Source organism: Colius striatus, chromosome 7 (assembly GCF_028858725.1).
Source record: "Colius striatus isolate bColStr4 chromosome 7, bColStr4.1.hap1, whole genome shotgun sequence".
NCBI lineage: Eukaryota > Metazoa > Chordata > Aves > Coliiformes > Coliidae > Colius > Colius striatus.
The window spans coordinates 20,902,406-20,922,088 of NC_084765.1; the positions used below are offsets into that span (position 1 = coordinate 20,902,406).

The following is a 19,683-nucleotide window of genomic DNA, read 5'->3' on the forward strand; positions in this document are numbered from 1 at the left end:
TCTGACTCAGATTTTGGGTAACACAGCTGAGCATCTTGTGGTTTCATCAGCCCCCGGATCCCTGCATTAAACTGGAATTCTCAGACTGTGAACCTGCTGCATTTCCTTAGATTGTTGGCACAGACTTAAACTGAGACAAGAATCTGATGCCTCCAAGTACTGTAGGCTTGTGAACACCCTGCAGGGAAGGAGAGGGCTGGGAAGCAGTGTAGGGGAATGGACCAGGCGGGTGGAAGGTAAACAGGCCATGAAAAACCCCTGATCTGAAATGGGTCCTGTGCTCCAGCTGGTCCTCTTCCTGTACCAGCATGATGTGCCCACTTAGGCTGGAGCTGGGATAATGGGCTTCTCTGTGTGTAGTGGGGGGGCTGAAGGTTATCCTTGTTACTCAGTGGTAAACAATGCAGAGTCAGTGAGGCACAGTGGCCAAGCTGAACCAAATAGATTATGCTAGCAGAATTGCGAAGCTTTGCATTGGGCTCTGAATTGGAGCCAGCAGCTGGAGGCTGTCCAGGACTGAAGTGTTTTTGGGTTTTGTGGGTGGAGGGAGGCGGAGACAGGAGAGCTGGGTAGCACTAAAACTAACTGTCTGCTCTGCTGCTGCTGTCGGGGGTTGCTGCCTCAAGACTGTTGTCTGCTGTGCCGTGTTGTGGAGCCCCGCTTTTGTGCTGCCTCCCTCCCTTGATTTACTGGAGCTGCACCTCTGTCCTCCTGCCTGCTGTCTTGTCTTTCAGGGCAAATCTCATCCTTTCTTCTTACCTTTATTTTGTAAGAGCTGATGCAGTTCTCTTGCACGGCTGAGTGACGTCACTGTCAGCACAGTAAGCATCAGCAGCCTGGTCACATGCTGACCCAGTCAGTAATGCAGACGGGATAGGAAGGTGGAGGGGCTGGGGGGGCAGGGGGAAACTGATTTCTGGACATATGGTAGCCCTCTCTTTTGGAGTGCAACTGCTAGTTGCAGAAGCTGTGGCTTCAGAGCGGCACAAGACCTTGCTTGGGGCTTAACGCTTTGGAAATCTTCTTTAAAAAGAAAAAAAGCAGCCCTGAACTCTCAAGCTTCTGTTTGTTCTCAATCTGAGCAGACTTCCAGGACTCTGAAGAAGCAGGGGCAAGCAGGATGCTTTTTCCCACATCCATGCAAGAGTCTTCCCGTTGCCTCCCAGACACCAACGACCTGTGCCTTGGCCTGCAGTCCCTCAGCCTGACAGGGTGGGACAGACCCTGGAGAACCCAAGACTCTGATGCTGCAGCACAAACCAGCGCACAGTCCGGTGAGTCTGCTGACACACAGCAATGTTGTTGGATTCCTTTTATTTTTTGGCCTTTTTAAAGCTAAAGCAGAACAATTGGTTGTGTAATGAGATGCTGGCAGTTTGCAATGGGGGCATCTCGACCTGTAATGCTTATGTAATGTGGCAGTTGAGTTGGGGAGGCTGTGGCTGACTGTGCCACAGCCCCCTCTGCTCTGCTGTCAGTTCACTGCAGACAAATACCCAGGCATATGTTTAGCTCAGTTCTGTAACACTGGTGGAAGAATAACCTGAGAGAAATCTTCTCCCTAACTTTGGGCGGAGAGGGTGGGGAGTGTGGTGTCAGGAGGCTGAACAACGCAGGATGGGAGTGAGGCTGGACTTTGCTCTGGCAGCTTGGAAAATCCCTGGTATCGGGTAGCTCTGCATCCTTGCAGAAGGACAGGACCCTCCTGTCTGACAGCAATAGTCCAGGCAGTGCTGCTGTCTTCTCTGCTATGGCAGTATTGCCTGCCGAACTCTGCCTGTGGGGTGTGGTAGGCGCAGCCAGTTCCCAACTAACTTCAACTGGCAACTCCAGGCTGGGTGAAAGACTTGGAGGGATCCTTCTCCACACCCACATTCAACTAGAAATAGTGATCTGTGCCTCTTAGTGGGCTGGAGGAGATGCAGCAGAGTGCTTCTTGCTTTTAACTCTTTTGGTCCACTGCAAACCTTCATGAGTGGCAGGGTGTGGGCTTGCAGCCACACACTGCTGGCTCCTTTGCCCTTCCCATCAATCCTCTCTTTTGCAGCTGAGATCAGATGGGAGTCTTTGGGATGCTGGATGCTTCCCTAGAGTGATGCAGGGTTTGCTTAATTCTTCCAGAGGCACCAGCCTTCTCTCTAAAGTTGAAAGAGGAGAAAGGGGTGCTGTGTGCACAAACTTGATGCATCTGCTTGACCTGGTGCTGAAGCAGGAGGGAAATAGGGAAGAGTTCACTTATTGGCCTTTGAGGACTGTAAAAAAAAAAGTTTCACAAGTGGTGGTGTATTCATTCAAGTATCAGTCCATGGAAAGATCTAGTGCTTTGGCAGAGTTTGTACATGTTCAGCCTGGTTGCTACAGAAACTCATCTCTTTATAGTGGCATGGTGCTGCTTTGTGAAAAGGGTAGTGTATCTCTGCACAGACTTGGGTGATACAGGAGGCCCCAAGTGTAAAGATGATGCTGTGACAGGAAGGTGGATAGTTTCTAGGGCGGACTGGGGAGTGCGATTTGCCCATGCAGATATTTGGAGGGGGTGTAGAAAGGCTGTTGACCACCTCTGATGTCTAGAGTATGCTGCCCTGGAGAGAAGAAATGCTGCTGGGACACAGCACAGAGTGTTGCTGCATGGGTTGTAAAAGAAAAACTGCTTGTTGATGTGTTTAGAGTTTGTAATGACAGCTTCATCAGCACAGGTCACTCAAGTTTCATCTAATTGCCACAAGACTTGGCATGCAGGCTTGCATGTGGGCCCTAGCACAGGCACCTAGAATCTGCTTGCAGTCAGGCTGCAGTAGCTTTATTAAGCCTTGCTCTGCTCCAGCACATGGTTCTCTGGGCTTCCCCTAATGAACCAGGGAATACCACACACTCTAACTGTCCTTCTTTTGTTGGCAGCTGAAATGTTGAAGGACTAGGGAGAAATGAAAGTTATTAGTGTGTGGTGGGCTGGGCACATGCCGAGCCCTTTATGGTTGTTAGCAGACTATAAGGCACTGAACCTGGGTTACAGAATCTTTACTGTAAAGAGCACACTTAAAAGCTGTCAATGTCCACGCTGAATGGATCTGCTGCTAACAACCACAACACCTGGGGCTGGATGCACAATGGCACTGCAGAAAAGGGCTGTTGCACACAAAGGTGGCTGCTCTGTGTGGATGTCCCAGCCCCACCTGATCAGTTGTAGCCATCTCCAGTGCTCCCTGGCCTGGCTTCCTGCCAGGCCCTCTTGGCAGAGATGAGGATGTCTCTGCAGTACTGGAGCAGTGTGCGCATAAGCCTGTGGCAGACTCTGCACTGTGCAGGTTGGGTGGTGGGGATGAGCCTACAGGGTGGGAAGTCACTGTTGGGGGTGGATGGACATTTGGTTTTAGGAGGCAGATTCATTGGGAGATAATTTGAAGGTGCTCTAGTGACCTCCCCGCTCTTAGAGAGTGTATCTGGTGTCAGGTGCCCCTGCTGACTGCAGTGTGTGGTGCTGGAGCTCCTGCCTGCTGCAGGGGCCTGTGAAGAGTTGTAGAAAGGATCTAACTACCCAGGGCTCAGGTAAGCTGCACCCTTTGGGTGTGTTTGACAACTTGTAGAAACAGCTGCTGGAAGATGGCACCCAGAACTGTCTGGAGAGGCCTATTTCCTCACCACTCCTGGTATTCCACTTGAGTCACAAAGGGGAGATGACTGAGGTGTAAAACCAGCACAAGTACAGCTGTGTTCCTTCCATAGAGGAACCTCTGGCCTTCAGCAGCTGTGTAGAGGGTCTAGTGCTGTGTTGCTGGGGTTGTTGTGGTCCTGAGACTGCATCTTTCCTTTCAATCCCACCCTCCCTTCCTAGGTGTATTCCTTGGTCTGATCTCTTGTTACTGTCCTGCTCCATGAGCTGTGGGGATGTATGTCAGCTAGAGAAGCAAAAGGCTGATGCTTGTGTGCAGCTGATCCAGCCTGTCTGCCCCTTCCGTGTCTGCAGAGCCTCATCTTTTCCTCCTTTGTAAGAGCCCTAGAGTGGCAGTGGGGAGCTCTTGGAAGGAGAGGTCTTGCAGTTCAGGAATGCCTTCTGAAAGGCTGCAAAACACTCTGAGTGGCAGAGGAGTGTTTGTGTCTGAAAGCTGTACAGATCTGAGGAGTTGGCAGATCCCAATGCCTCCAGGTTGCCTTAGCTGTACTGTGATGGAAAGAGAGAGAATACTGCTGTGTCTGGATGCTTTGGATGCGCAGTGCTGAGGCCTGGGAGGCTGCAGCTGGCCTAGCCCCCAGCCCTAGGGTCTCCATCAGTCTGTCCTCAGAGCAGGTAAGGCTGTGTCTGCACTGGGCTGTCTCTAGGAGCCAGTGGACTATGGCTCTATCAAGCAGAGCTGTTGTGCCACTTGTGCCCAAGCATTTGGAAGGTTCCAGCAGTGACTCAACTGTGCAGACCCACAGGGAGGTGGCTGGAAGGGTGGAAATGCAAAAAAACTAACAATCAGGCTAAAAATATTGCTGATGTGATCCCCTGCAGTGCCTGTGCCTAAGTACTGATGTGTTGGAACCTCCTCTCCCATCTGCAGAGTCCCTGCTGACATGGAGATTTCTCAGCCTGGGAAGGACCTTTGATTGCAAACACCTCTGGTGTCACCTTGTGCTTCCACGGTGGTGTTAGTGTGTAGCTTGATGCAGTGGGATCAGGTGCTTTTTGCCAGCTGGGGCTGTGCTGGGGGAGTCCAGAGAACAGCAGGGCTGGCTTGTAAACTTCCATCCTGTCTATATCCCCCTTCCCAAAGAGTAGCTGAACCCCTTCCACCTAGACAAGGTTATTTGTAATGAGTTTTCCTTCTGGGTCCAGCACTGTAATGCACTAAGGATGTAAGCTTAGCCCTTGGGAATGTGCCAGATACACTGCCAGTCCCTGGAGCTGGTATCTGGAGAGAGCTTCTACAGGAGGCAGCAGCTGCTGCAGGCTTGAGCTGCCTTCATTTATTGGCTGTGGTACTGAACTGCTGTCTCATAGCAGGGAAGGCATCTTAAACCCACTGCTGCCACTAGACCTATCAGGATGGAAATACTTCAGTAAGTCCCAGAAACCTGCTCTGTGGCCCAGGGAGGGGTTTTGATAGGAAATCGCCCTTGAAGACTTCCATTCCTGCTGTTTCTAGCTATATTCTTTGAGGGAGCTTGAGTGTGCCTTGTTTAAAGTAGCCTCATAGTAACCCAGTGCTTTTGTTAAAGACCTTTGAGCTCATCACTCTTCAGGGGTAAGAAGTTAGAAGCAGTGAGATGAGTCTGCCCTTGATTGCATCCTTTACCTTAACTGCCCTATTCCTCAAGGAGCACAAGCAAATGGGGTCTCGATCCAGTTTTTTGCCTGCAGAAGAGCAGTACATAGGCAGATCTGTGTGCAGATTTTGGGTCTCCCTGTTTAGTTTTTAGCCTTCTAGCTGCTCAGTCTGGCTAGTCTGTTTTGCCCTACATTCGGAGGATCTCCCTATGTGGGACAGCAGACTTTACTACTGGGAAATTGTCCTAAAACTAGTCAGTTAACACTCAGTTTGCAATGCTAGCTTGCATGGGTGTTTTCAGAAGGTTCAGCTCTTTTGGAGAGGACATTGGCCTGTCTAGTTAAGCACTCTTGATGGTATCAGGTGAGCCACCATGCTGTATCTGTCTCTGTGTGACCTTAAAGCTGCTGGTGCAGAAGTAGACTTGAGCTTTTCCTTGGATCTGCTCTTGAGACTGCAGTGTCAGTCTCATCCTTGCCCTCTTCAGGGTGGCTGCTGCTGTCTCGTCCTCCTGCTCCAGTTGCTCTGGTGCTGAGGAAATGGCCTATGGTAGGGAAGCACTATTGAATCTCTCCAACCCTTGGTTCTCCTTCGCAGAGCACAGCAACTTCTCTCTGCAATAAGCTTGAACATGCTGATTATCTGTAATTGATTAAAATCTGCTAGGCTAGAACTGCGGGCAATCTGTTGTGTGTTGCCTGGCAGATAGCTGAGGCCTCTGAGTACAAATTACTCTGAAGTCTTCAAGGCAAAACCTCATCTCTGAAGGGTGAAAGAAACGTGTGGAAGCAAGCACACTTGTCATGGACTCCTAGCCTTTCTTTTGAGTAACAGCAGGAGGATCTTGTAAGCTACTGCCCTAGGACAATGTTTTCAGACTATCCTTGGAAATGCCATGTATGTGATGGCAGGCACCAAGTGAGAGCTGCTAATCAGTCTGGGGGTGGTTGTTGCTAATAAGTTCAACCAAGCAATCACTGCCTTCTCTTGAGCTGTTGGTTTGAGTGTTCAGCTGCAGAGCTTGAGGAAGACCCTAGGGGAGAGGTGGAGGATTTAGGTGAGGGAAGTCCCCTAGCTGATAGGTTAACCTGTGCTGTGATGTTGAGTGTCTATAGCACTCTCCCTTGTAACCCTATGTGTGCAGGTCTCTCCCTGCTTTTACCTGCTGTGTTTTGGACAAGTGGCTTCAGAAGACAGTCACTGTCTAGATGTGCCCTCAACTGCATATTCCCGCTTGGCTGAATGAAAATCCTTCTCATGCTAGAAGAAGGCTTCAGAGGCTCATTCTGACAGAGGAGACCTCAGTATCTGGGTAACTCCATATTGTCACCTGAGTACCCAAGAAGTATTTTTGCTGTTCTGAAGTAAAAAGGGAAGCTTCAGGTTCAGGGAGGGAGCACTTCATCCTGAGCGAGATTCTCTGCAAGCATTCATCTGCAGCCTCACTCAGGTTTCAGCCTGAGTCTACCTGGAAAACTCAGTGGAAAGTTCTTTCATCCTGCTGGTGTTGGTTGATGCTGGAGCAAGCAGACGAGGTCATCTCTTGCTGGTCTCAAACCTGCACCTGACTTGGACAAGCATGTAACCAGAGATTTCTGGCAATGGAGATCCTGAATCCCTGTGTTCAGTGTTCTTTGTGGCCTCAAAAGGCTGATAGGCTTTCCCAGCAGCTGTGCATTAACCCTCTGGTCCTTCTGGAGCAACCTGCCTACTGGTCAGGACTTAGCTGTGGTGCCTTCTGAGTGGAGGTTACCAACAGTATTGCTTTACGGGAATAAAGCTGGCTCAACTCACACTGTCTCCTGCTCTGTGGTTGTACTTCAGGAGTGCCTGAGATTTGCCGTACTGAAAACTTGCCCCATGCTATCTTAACTCCTTTTCTGAGGGTGTACTCAGTGTGGATGCTTAATGGGCACTTGTATCTTCAGCATGTTTCAGTAAAGGGCTGCTCACACTGTGTGGGCTGATGTTTCTGAGCTGTTGGCTAGAGCCAGCTGTGCTGTAGAGTAGAAAGCAGGGAGCACTTAACTGCTGCAGCTTGTTCCTGTGGCAGTCTGAACCTCAACAGAATAAAATATGTATCAAATAAGTAAAATGAGTATCAAAGCTATTTGCAATTGGTGTCTAATGGAAGTTGTCCTTAATCCACCTCTTAGAACTTCCATTTGGGCAGCTTCTAAATAGATTTATTTTTATTTATGCTGATGCTATAAAAAGATGCAAATAAATGAGTAACTGGAACAGAATCTAACCAGTACCTCTGCTGATATCCAGCTTGAATTAAAGTGGATCAGGGAAGCCTCTGGTCTCTTGCTGGAGATGGCTTGTGAATGTAGACCTATGCCACCCAAAACCCTCCCCTTGGCTTCTACTGGGGAAGGGGTCTTGTTGTGGCCTCTGGAACAACCCTGAGGGGCTGTTGCTGCCTGCCTTCTTTCTGGAGGTAATGGCAGGCAAGTGAGGGTGCAAGCAAGGCATAGACTTCTGAAGCCTCTGATCCTCCTTAAAGCCATTAGATGTGGTAAAGAAAATGGTCTGGCACTGGCAGATCTCTAACTTTCAAAGAAGTGCTGGCTGATACTGATGTATACAGCTTGCAAACCGGCCTGTAAGCTTTTTTAACTCAAATTGTAGCCTGTAGTGTATTCCTCTTGGCTCCTGAAGTGACTCTTAACAAACATGGTCCCTTCTGAGGGGACCACTGGAGCTGCTGGTCCAGGCAACTAGAAACTTAGTCTCTTTTTTTTTATCCTCTCCTGATGAATATTGGAGGTAGCAGCAGGGTGATTTAGGTGTGTACAACTTGTGGCCTGGGGCAAGATTCATCCCTGAAATTGTGCCAGTCAAGTGAGAGATGGAGCAGGTAGGTTTTCCTCCAACCCTTCCATAGAGAACTGTCTAAGCAGTGGTTGGGATGCCTGGTTGCTGGGCAGAGCAGGCATGCAAGGCTTTATTGCAGCTTCATTTGTGGTAATATGGTAACTCTCTAGAAGAGGCCCTGAATGTGAGGTTTTTTGGCTCATTGCCTTCATTAAAAACTATAGCACGTGCAGGTCTGAGTGCTTCTAGTCAGAGCTGGGTGGGGGAACTGCCTGGACTTCTGCAAAGAATTTGAAGTCTCTGTCTCTGCCTACTGGGAATTGTTAAAGGGAGTGATGCCCACTCCTCTCCTTCCCCAGCCCTGGTGGGACAGGCCCCAAGTTCAGTCCAAGGCAGGAGCAGATGTTGGAGTTGGTCCTTGCTGCTTCATTGTGCCTGGGCAGAGCTTGCTGCCCTGATAACCAGTCTGTGTAACATGTTGCAGAATGGCCTCTCATCAGTGACACTAGGGGCAGGGCCAGCAAGCCAACAGAGCGTTTGGCCTGTTTGTCCAGCTGAAGTCCCTCCAGCTGATGTGTGGTGACTGCACATGGGGCTGCTGTAAGAGGCTTTCTTGGCAATCTGTCTTTTTAGGGAGGTAGGATAATTCAGGTTGGAAGACATCTCTTGAGTTATCTAGTCCATTCTCCTGCTCAAAGCTGCTGGAGAGTGACACAGCCCAAGGAGACTGTAGATAGTATTCCATGGGCTGCCTCAGTGTTCCCTGAACAAGACCTGTTCAAGTGGGCACCTACTGAGCAGACTCTGAAGTGACCTACTTACAGAAGGTGCTGTGGTCCTTGAGCTGTCCCGGCACAGGCACTGTGTAGTGCTGCTGCAAGGCTGAATTACTGGCCTGGCTGAGGGCAGGGGTGCTGGACAGGGCATCACCAGCCAGTGTTGCATCTTCCACCTCAACACCTTGTAGCTGGATCTCTGCGCTCACTTGCCTTGTGTGAGGTCCCTTAGGTGCTGGAAAAACAGCTGAATCACAGATGATATCTGTTACTGCCAGCTTGGAGGCTGCTGTCAGACACAGCAGTACCCACCGTCTGTTAGAGGTGATTCTGGAGAAGTGTCTGGCTTCCCCCTTCACTCCTCTGGCTCGTTTGTTTTTTTTTTCCTGTCCAAGAGTGTGGAGGGAAGGTGGAGCAAACATCTGAAGCTGTGATTCTATACCTGAGGCATGCAGACCTCTGAAGGGTGATGAAGGGGCATCACTGGTGATGCTGGCCATGCCAACCTAGCGATGAGGTGTTTTTTTTGTCAGCTGAATGCATTAGTGATGCTTACGTGCCAGTGTTCAAATAAGCTTGCATTTGGAACTAAAGCCTGTCGTTTTTCAACTCTTCCTTTACTGCTGTCTACTGTATTGCCCAAAGGTGTATGACCCACAGCCTGCTCCACCCTAAAAAACATCCTCTCCTGAAGATGGGATCCTGATGGGACTCAATGCTTCACAGACTGTGATGCAGCTGAGCAGTGAAAGTGAGTCAGTCTCATCCTTGTTAGCATGAAAGTAATACATCCTGCAGAGTTTGTGCCCTGGATGTTGCAGTAGATAACAGAGAGGCACTTGAAGTGTTTGTCCTTGAGGCTCACAAAGCTGAAGCTTGTTGTATAGAATTGACCTGGATCTGTTGGCTTCCTAAATCTATCCAGGAATGATGTATGTTAAATCCTTCTATATTTTAATGTTCTGATCTTTTTCAAGACAAATGCAGTTGTGGCAGTTTGCTTAGTGAAAGCAATTACCTACTTCTAATCCTGAAGCATGTTTTCACTGTCTTTACTCATTTTATATTTACCTTGGGTATCTGTTTTCCCAGAAATACAGCAGTAAATTCCCTGCCTCAAGAAGCAGCAAGGCTTGCTGTCAGCTAAGTTCTCCTACCTTGGTGCAGGAGGAGGACCTGTGCTCTGTAATGTTCTGATGGTGGTTCCTTTTTTCAGGGCATGCTGGTGAAGCAATTTACCACATTGGTGCCAGAAACAAGAATAGAATTCAGGTGTCCTGACTCTAATTCTGTGGTTCAGCTGTGGGATCATACTGCCTTTTTTAATCCCCTGCCCCTTTCTTAGCAAACCAGAAATAGCTGCCTGAATATCTTCAGTTCTTCTTTGCCCTAAATGAAGAATCTGTCAGGGTAGAGATTCCTCTTTTTTAGCTCAGAAACAAAGGGCTGTACAGTAGTTCCTGCTGGTTTGATCACATCTGCAGTTCTGGGAGATGTTTCACTTGAAAGTTGGAAGTTGGTTTAAGATGCTTCTGTTGCAGTGCACTGCTCTGGAGGGTGTTTGCATGCATCTGACTTGGGGTGGCTTTTCTTGTAACAGCAGTGACTTTTTTCTCCTTTGGCATAATGGAAGGATTTGAGCTGGACAAGACTTTTGGAGGGATATAACCTGCTTCTTAGGTGAGCTCTGAGTGCTGAAGGATAGAGATCCACTGCATCTCCCTGGGCCCTGTCTAATGGCTACTTTCTTTCAGAGGAAGAACTTTTGTGCTGCTTCCCTTGCAGCATTTCCCTGTTCCATGGTGCACCTGTAAGTCTGTTAGGGAGTGAATAAAGATAGGAGAATTCCAAGGTCTGCCTTCCCTGTGCTGAGCAAAACCTGTTCCTGTACAGTGTGCTGCAGGCCCCATCTGTTGTTGCAGCATCTGGGCTTGTTTGAGTTGGTGTGCCCTGTGTTTCAGGTACCAGTACTCTGGCTCCTCGTAGGTAGAGAGGGGGGCTCTGACTGCAGGTGGGAAGTGCTAAAACTTAAGATTAGTCTGGAGTATTGATCACCCTTTCCCCTGTGGTGAGTGGGTCATGTTGTAAGCAGCTTAGTGCTCTTGTCTGATGAAGGGGGAAAACTTGCTCTGGCAGCTTGTCTGGTTGTGTCACTACTGTAACTACAGAGACATTAACTGTAGCTGTAGGAGGTGGTTAAGGTGCCCGTTTCCCTTTCAGACATGCAAATGTTTCTTTTGCCATGAAGTTGCTTAGTGTCTGTAGGAGGTGCTGCTTTTTGGCTGACTTAAAACATTCAGCCTGCTCCCACCTCACCAGGATAGAGCCTGACTGGGTGGTAAAAACTGCAGATGAGCTTTTTTCTATAACTGCAGCAGGCTATTGTTTAGGACTCAGACTTTTTTCTTTACAAGCTTATTTGATGAATGACAAAAGAAACTGCCCTGTGTTCAGTCTCCAGTCACACTTTTTCCCTCCTCCACCAGCCTGCTCCATGCCTCAAATGTGCATATGGCTCTGCAGCCTCTGGGCATGGCAGGTGTCACAAGTGGAAGCAGAATCACAGTGGCACTGAAATACATTTCTTCTGCCCAGCTTCTCCTGGTAAGAGCTTTTCCATCGATCTCTTCACCCTGCCTCAAGGAGAATCAGGGTGAAAGGTTGGACTTCCAGTGTGTAGCTGGTGGATGAAAAGGAGGTGTTGACAGTCTGCCATCCCTCGCGTGCTGAGTAATCAGCCAAACTTCTGGTATCTCCTCTGAAGACGGAAAGGTCCCTCTGTCTAACCTTCTGGTGGTGCCAGCCAGCAAAAGTGCCCCTCAGGAGGCCTTAGCACCATAGACCTGCTCAGACAAGTCCTAATCCCTTCTAAATAGGCTATTTTCCAGTCCTGCAGGTATCTTTGAAAGGCTGGAGCACATCTTCACAGTGTGACTTCAAAAAGTGTATGCATGTGATTATCTCATGCTCAGTGTCACTGCCAGATGTGACATCAAATGGCCTGTGTTATGCATGTGGGTGCCAGGTGCTGCAGGCCCCTAAGGCCTGGCTGCTGTGCCCTTCAATGGGAGTTTGAGTGCACACATATGGCTACATCTGCCTTCAGGCATGTGAAGAGGCTGTGGTGTGTGTTGCCTTATGGCAAATGCTGGTTTCCTCTGTGGGGAGGCTTCCCCTGATGTTTTTAGTGGGAGGAAAGACCTTGAAGGATCTGGAAGCTGTAAGGCAAGAGGTATTTTACTCTAGGCAAGACTGTTTCCAGGTAACTTAACTAAAACTAATGTCAAAGAGTATCAGTACTGCTCTGCTAATGTGATGTTGGCTTGTTCTACTGGGTGGTCTCCTGCAGACCCAAGCTGAAACAGAAATATTCATTCAGAAGACAACTTAATGGTCACAGAGCTTCTTGTCAACTCTCGTTGTCAAGAAATTCAGTGGATGCTCTGTGTGTAATGGTCTCCTTATTCAAGATCTTAAAGCATCATTTGTCATTAGTGCAGTGGTAAGGTGGCTTATTTACTCAGAGCCCTTTCCTGTGCTGTCAGCACTGGTAGGCTTGGCACTTTAGGACTTATCTTTATACCTCTTATAAAATGGGTTTGGTCAAAGCTACCAGGAAGGTTTAATTCTTAAATGGCTGTAAATTATAGTATACAGGGAAGAAAGGAGTTCAAGGTACTGGACAGGTGCTGAAAATGTTACATTGCAAATCTGACCAGCATATGGGAGGGAAAAAAAGCTGTTCTGAGACTGATTGGGTTGGGTGGTGTGCATCTTGCTTTTGGGACACCTTTCCAGTTGCAGCTTGTGCTGCTGGAGTGATCAGTTTGAGATTAGGTAAATCCATATTGAACACTGTAGCTCAGTGGCTGGCAACCAGATTTAAAAGATAATTTGGAGTCTATAGGACAGAGTTGGCCCTCAGAGCCCAGTGGAGCCACCACCATCATGGGCTTGGCATGGCTGCATGCTTCTGCTGTAATGTGTCTGACTGGATCCGAGATGCTCATGCAGTACCTTTAGGGGTCCCAGGATGATGCAGGATTTAAGAGGATGTATTGCAACAGCGCTGTCCTGATAGCATTTAGCTGTCCTGATAGCTCAAATGAAGAGGTGTGGCTCATGAAATGCTCCTTCTCTAGAGAGTGCCTGCAAACTGGGAGAGGAGTGCTATGCCGATATCCAGAGTCTGCTCCACAGCAGTCAGCATTTGGCTGACATGCTCAAAGATGGAGGCTGCTGGCTTCTGATTCAGTCATTAAAGCTGCAGTAGCAAGTCAAAAGTCCAAGCTGAGCTTCTATTAAAAGCTCCTTTTTTTGCTGTTCCCTGCAAAGGCACATTGGCATGTGCCTCTCTTGCAGCTCTGAGTGGAGGCATGAAAAGTTCCAGAAGCTCTCGGCAAGCTGCTGCACTCTGGCAAGCTGCTGCGCTCTGGCCAGCAGGGCCACTGTGTATAAGCAGATGAGTGGGGATGTTGTTGACCTTGCAATTAATTTCCCCTCTAAATGTGAGAAATACTTATTTTAGTCTGAGTAGTTACCCGATGCTTGCTGCTTTTCTTTGAGATCTTCAGGGTTGTTCTTGACACCAGAAATTGCTGATGCATCTTGCATATGCGCTGGAAATGAATTTGTCACTCTTGTGTCCCTGGGAGGAGATTCAGTGGGTTAGAGTGGAGAGATGGAGCAGCATGCCTTTGGCTTGGGAGGATAACAAAGAAGATTGGTAGCTTATGATGTTTCCTAGGCTACCTGTGAAGGCTGGCTTCAGGGGAGACAACCTGATCGCTAGGCAAGCACAAAGGGGAAAATGCTGTGTGACTCACAGCTTTTCTTCCCAGTGTCCCCAGGGGTGGATGTAGGTATGGAGAAGAGGCTGAGTTAGACCAGTTTGGGGCAATGTGGGGTCTCCCATGAACTCAGGGTAGTCCGTAGAGTGTGGAACTAAGCACTGCCTGTGCAGAGCTGTCAAAGATTCTAGAGTGGATAAAATCTGTCTGTGTTAGTTAAGCACAATGTCAGCACTTCCAGGACAGAGGTTAGGATTGGGTCAATTGTAGCCAGCAGGATTTTGCTTGGTGGTAAGTGCTGAAACATGATGCCTAGACAGCAGGTCCCTTTAAAGGCCAGCAAACTGCTACTCAAATGCACTCATACTGGCCTTACTGGTTTTGTAACTGCAGTGAAAACTAAGCAATCCTGGGAGCAAATGTGTAACCAGTGGCTGTAGCAAGCCAGGGTGGTGGCAGAGAAATAAATGGGGCCAAGCAGTTAGACCCTGTAATGCTTTCAAGAGCTCCTCCTGAGCCTCTGAACCCTTGCCGATCCATCCCAAGTGGTGTTTTGGTCCTAATCTCTGAGAACCAGGAGGTGAGGTGCAGGACAGCATTGCCTGGCAGCAATCTGCATGGCATTTCCTGCTCTAGGAATGCTGCACACAGGGTCAGCACAAGGCTGCCTGATGTCACAAACCCACTGTGTCTGTCTACAGTGGGGCTTGGCCTGGGCTATCAGCTGCTTTCCTTCAGCTCTTGTACTGTTTAGTGACTAATCAGATTTTTGAGCCTAACAAATTCAGCTGTCTCCCTGAACAATACGCTGGCTGTATTTTTAAACACATCACGTGGCTTCACAGAAGTCAGCAAACCAGCGTAGTGCGGCTTGCCTGGGCTGGGAGATGCTCTGCTCTGCCCTGCTCTACTGAGACTAGGAGGGAGCAGCCTCCTCCCCAGCTCCAGCCATCTGCAGCAGCTTTTCCTGGCTACTCACGGCTGCTAGCAAGGCTACTGCCCCTTGAGTGTAAGTACTGCTGGACCAGTGATGCTTTTCTATGGCTGTGGGGTTGGGTGTAAACACAGGTGCTGCTGTCAGGGAGGGCCAAGCAGATATTCAAAGGGCAGTAGATACTTTTCCAAGTGTACCATAGCCAAATCAGCTCTGCACATCTATTGGGGAAACCCACAGGAATAAGGCTGTGCAAAGGTTGTGACTGTTGCCAAGGTCTGCTCACTTGAGGCAGATGCTTCAAGTAGAGGACTCACCTGTACCTGTCTGGAGTTTCTGTTGGTGCCGTGAGATTTCTTCCTGTAGTGTGAGGCTGGAGATGCCAGCTCCCCAGCAGGTATCCCACTGGGTAATGCAGCTTGGGACAGGCATACCACAATACCTTGCTTCAGGCACACTCAGCAGTCCTCTGGCACAGAGTTGGTACTGGTGTCAGACCACAATGTGTTTGAGTGTGATGGCATTCTTTACTTGGTTTGGACAGCATTTTGGATTATTAATACTCTTCTGCACAAGAGGTACTGAAAATCTGAGTTAGCCTTTTAGTCTGAGCTGGTTGAGATGAAGTGGGACTTGGGGCTATCAAGTAAATCCCAAACTTGCTTTGTATAAAACTGAAAGCTTCAGGCAAAGCTGCCTTGTTTTGTAGCCTCTGAATAATTAAAACCATTTATGAATGCTTTGCTCTCTTCATTTGGTTTGGGGACACATTCAGCTTGCTGAGACTTGCTCCTTTTGAATAGAGCTGGCTGGTGTCATGCCCCACTGTGGGATGCTACATGGCCAAGCCTGTCCTGCACTCCCTCCCTCTGGGTGGCAGCTGGCCCCACGCTGCTGACCCACAGAGCAGGATGGTGCTTTCATGACCCCTTGGTGGCTCTGTGGCTCTGCTCGAGAGGGTGGCTCTCTTTGTAGGGAGGAGCTTGTTTGATTCTCCACAGTGGAAGGAAAAGCTGCTGCTGTGTGAGGGAGGCAGCATGGTGCATACTTGTCTGTTGGCTCTCGGGCAAATGCCTGACCGGATAGACTTGTGAACACGTGCCGGGGTACAGTGCTTGCTGCTGCCTGGGAAGCAGCTACTCAGTCAGCAGGCCAGACTGGCATGTCACTGCCTTTAGCCAGCTCCTGCCAGAGATGACACGTGCAGTGTGCTACCTCCCAGCCTGCAAATGGCTTGGCCATCACTGTGAGCCCAGTCTGTACCCTTCCCACTGCAGAAACTGCATGGGTGGCTGCCACCCCAGGTCCCAGCTTGCTCCAGCACAAGTAGGAAGAAATGCGAATGTAATGGGACCTAGTGTAAGGCCCTGTCTGGAGCACTTCTCGGGTCCATAACCAGGACATGGTGTCTCTGATTCTGCTACCAGAGGAAGTGGCATCTCGGGGCCAATCTCATCCTTGAGAAGGGAACCCATTCTTATTTGTTGACTGCACCAGGCTGCTGCTGTCAACTCCAGCACCATGCTGCAGCTGATGCCAAGAGCATGCATCCTTTCTGGAGCTGTGGGGAAGATTGGTACCCACAGGATGCGCTGCTATCTGCTGGCAGGAGTTCAGTACCCTCCTGGGCCTCTGCCATGAGGGCTGCTGGGAGGGAAGGAGATGTGTCATGCTGCAGCACTGATGAGCTCTGTGTCTGTTGCAGTTCTCAGCATGCTGAGTAACCCTTTTGGGAATGTCCTGGGGAAGCCCCCACTGGGTTTCCGGCCTCTAGACCCTGTTGGTTCAGACCTGTCAGAAAAGTTCTCCACGCCGACACTGAGGAACTTGCGCCTGGATTCCCGCTCCCTCCTGGACTCACGCTCCAGCAGCCCCTCGGATTCAGACACCAGTGGGTTCAGCTCTGGCTCTGACCACCTCTCTGACTTGATTGTAAGTTTGGATCTTGTGCCCACTTCATGGTTCTTGGTGTCTTACTGTGTTTCTGGGGAGCACAGGAAAGCTGGAGGGAGGCTGCAAGCCACAGCCCTGCCTGCTTAGGAAGGGAAAGGAGTGATGGAGGGAGCTGTCAGGCCCACACTGACATACAGGATTTTGTTGCAGCCTAGGATTTGGAAGAAGGGCTGCTCGTGTAGTCCTCCAGCACAAGCTAGCCACTTCCTTGTTTTTTCTTACAATGTTATGGCTTTCTGCCTTTGTGCTTGCAATTAAAGTAGCTCCCACAAGGGTCTGTCTGAGTGCTTGAGCTGGTATATGGCAGGAGGGTGTCTGTGTGCTAGTCCCAGCAGGGAGCTGGTTGATCAGCACAGCTACCTCCAGACTCCAGCCTGGGCTTCTCAGGAGCTTGTGTCCCTGCCTTTCATTGTTCTTCCCATTTGCTCACTGCACTTTTCCATCTCAGAGCTGTTTCTTCTAGAGCAAACTAGGTCTAGCCTGCTCCCATTCCCTAAAGCATAGCTAAATTTGGAAGCCGATGAGCAAGGCCTGTCTTGCTGACCCAGTCTGTGCTGCTGCTGGGTCTGTGTTGCAGCATGAGCAGCAGCCCTGGGTGCCAACAGGACAGCCTGGCTCCAGCCTGCTTTAGAGTGCTGCAACAGGGCTCATGCTGAGGCTGGAGCCAGGACCCAGCTGCTCTTGGCTCTGCTGTGGTGTGGCTATGTCCCTGATTCCCACGTTGGGGCGGGTCTGAGGGACACAGGTGGCTCTGGAGTTGATTCTGTTACCATCCCCCTGGAGAATCAGGATCTGGAGCAGAGGTGCTGTAAGTGGTGGGTGCTGGTAGGCAGTGTGGGCAGCAGGGCTTTGTGCTGACTGTGTTGGTGAAGGTCAGCTCTGCCCCGGCGTGGCCTTGGCATGGGCGGCTGTGCTGCAGAAGCGCATGGCTACAGCCGCAGAGCAGCTGGTGCTCTGAGCTGCACAATGTCTTATGTCCCTGCTGCTCTATTTAATATGCTTCTCCCAGGGTGGAAGGAGTAAAGCAGAGATTAATCCACAAGCAGTTGGGTCTGCAGCTAGTGGAGCCCATGCCCTAGCTGCTGCTCCACGAGGGAAAGAGATGGCTGGCTGCCTGTGGAGCTTGTGGGTGCTGTCAGCAAGCCCTGTCTGCTGCAGGCAGGACCCAGAGTAAAACATGAGGCTCCTCTGAGGGTGGCTGATGCTCCTTGGGGGTGGTGGATGTCCTTGAGGCTGTGCAGGCAGGTGACAACTAGTTGGCTTTGTGGTTTGCAATGTGCCTCTTGCTGAACGATCCCCACTGCTGATAGTTTGGCCCTGGATTCAGTGGAAAATGACTGCAGGGGCAGGCCTTTCCCAGGGAAACTGTGGTCCCAAGAGTAATCTGGGACAGATGAGGTGACTGTTTTCCTCCCTTTGCCAGACCTCAGAGTCTTGGGAGATTGCCAAGAGACCCTTACCCTGCTGTGAGTGAGAGCAAGGCCCCAGTGTGATGTGGGACCTCCAGTATTAAGTGCTTTTACTCAGAAGCTGGGTTTTAGTGTCGACTTTCTCTTGCAGTCAAGCCTTCGGATTTCCCCACCTCTGCCCTTCCTGCCCCTTGGTGGGGTGTCAAGAGATCACCTGAAGATGGGAGCAGGGTCCCAGTTGGATCAAGATCAAGCTGCCCTGGCTGCAGTAACTTCCTCCCCAGCTGGTGCATCAAAAAGATGGCCTGGAGCATCTGCGTGGCCTTCCTGGGATCTCCTGGACTCTCCAGAAGACCCCTTCCGTATTGAAAGAGAAGCCAGGCTTCATAGGCAAGCAGCAGGTAAGTCAGATGATGGGTCTCAGCAGGCTTCAGGGCATGGTGGTGATGGTCCCGTGCTTTTCGGAGGCCATGTAGGTGCAGATGATGTGTCTGGATGTCAGAGTGCAGCAGATTAGACCTTTCTCTGGATCTGCCTGCTGACAAAAAACCAGACAGGCAGTCTGGGCAGCTGCTGGTGAAGCTCTGACAAATGGGGACTGGTCCCATTGTTGTGGAATATGGGGACTGGCCTATGAGAGAGTGGGAAGTAAATGGTCTTGTGCTTCCCCAAGCTATGAATGAAGCAACCTGCACCTGGAGTGGGCAGCTGCCTGTCCGAAAATACAAGAACCCTGTCTACTCACGCAAAGTGTTCCTGGGAGGAGTCCCATGGGACATTACGGAAGGTGAGCAGTCCCTGACCCTGCACCCAGGCCTTGGGTTTTGACCTCAGGAGGGTGCAGGATGGAGTTTTTTTTTGGGGGGGAGGGATGCTGACTTCTCTCCTTCTCTCTGTAGCTGGACTGATCAACACCTTCCGTGTGTTTGGCTCACTGAGTGTGGAGTGGCCTGGTAAGGATGGCAAACACCCACGCTGCCCTCCCAAAGGTAATAAGCCTAAAGGTAATAGCCACACGGTAGGGTTACTTTTTTCCCATGCTATGTTACAGCACAGATGCTGGGATGGTACAGCTGCATGCTGGTGACTGAATGGTACAGAGCACTCTGGGGTAAATGTCCTGCTCTCACTGGGGTCAGCACTAGGGTGTTGCCAGAGTACTGTCACCTCCTACCTGTCATCCCCACTCATCCCTGGCAGGGCAGAAGGGTAGATGGGAGGGAAAAGCCCCCTCTGGGGTTTCTGGAGCCTGACATGGGACTGTCTTGCTCTGGCAATAGCCATCAGCCCACCCTGCTAATGCCAGCACCCAAAGCACATGCACTCCTGGCATGAAGCACATGTGGTCCAGATGTACATCTCTGGCAAGCTGGGAGGCTGTGGGGATGTCCCAGAAGCACCTGGGGCACTGGCCTGTCTGAAGTAGCTGGACTGATGTCTTGTATAAGCAGTAACAAGTTTACTGGGTAAGGAGTGACTCATTAGTAAGCTCAGTGCTGCCTGATAGCCTTGTTCTGTCACCAGAGCAATGTGAGGTACAAAGTGCTGGCACTGATGAAGGTGACTTTGAAGCCCTGAACGTATATTACTGAGCCCAGACAAACTATACATGAAGCAAAATATGTTTTTCCATTCAACACACTGTGACCGGGACTGATGGTGCCCACTGCCTCTGTCTGGATGTGGCTTTGGGGATTGGGGGACAGTGGCCCAGGTGGCACTGAACATCTGTTCCTTGTACTGTGCAGAGTC

General features: G+C 50.1%; 1 protein-coding gene across 1 annotated transcript in view; it reads left to right on the forward strand.

Annotated features, from left to right (window-relative positions):
- The window catches only part of CPEB1 (cytoplasmic polyadenylation element binding protein 1), a 39,611-nt gene that overhangs the window by 14,275 nt on the left and 5,653 nt on the right, over positions 1-19,683 (forward strand). The window contains exons 3-7 of the mRNA XM_061999622.1: positions 1,086-1,274; positions 16,275-16,501; positions 18,083-18,332; positions 18,605-18,718; positions 18,831-18,920. Coding sequence (XP_061855606.1) covers positions 1,086-1,274; positions 16,275-16,501; positions 18,083-18,332; positions 18,605-18,718; positions 18,831-18,920 — 870 coding nt within the window. The remainder of the gene's footprint in view (positions 1-1,085; positions 1,275-16,274; positions 16,502-18,082; positions 18,333-18,604; positions 18,719-18,830; positions 18,921-19,683) is intronic.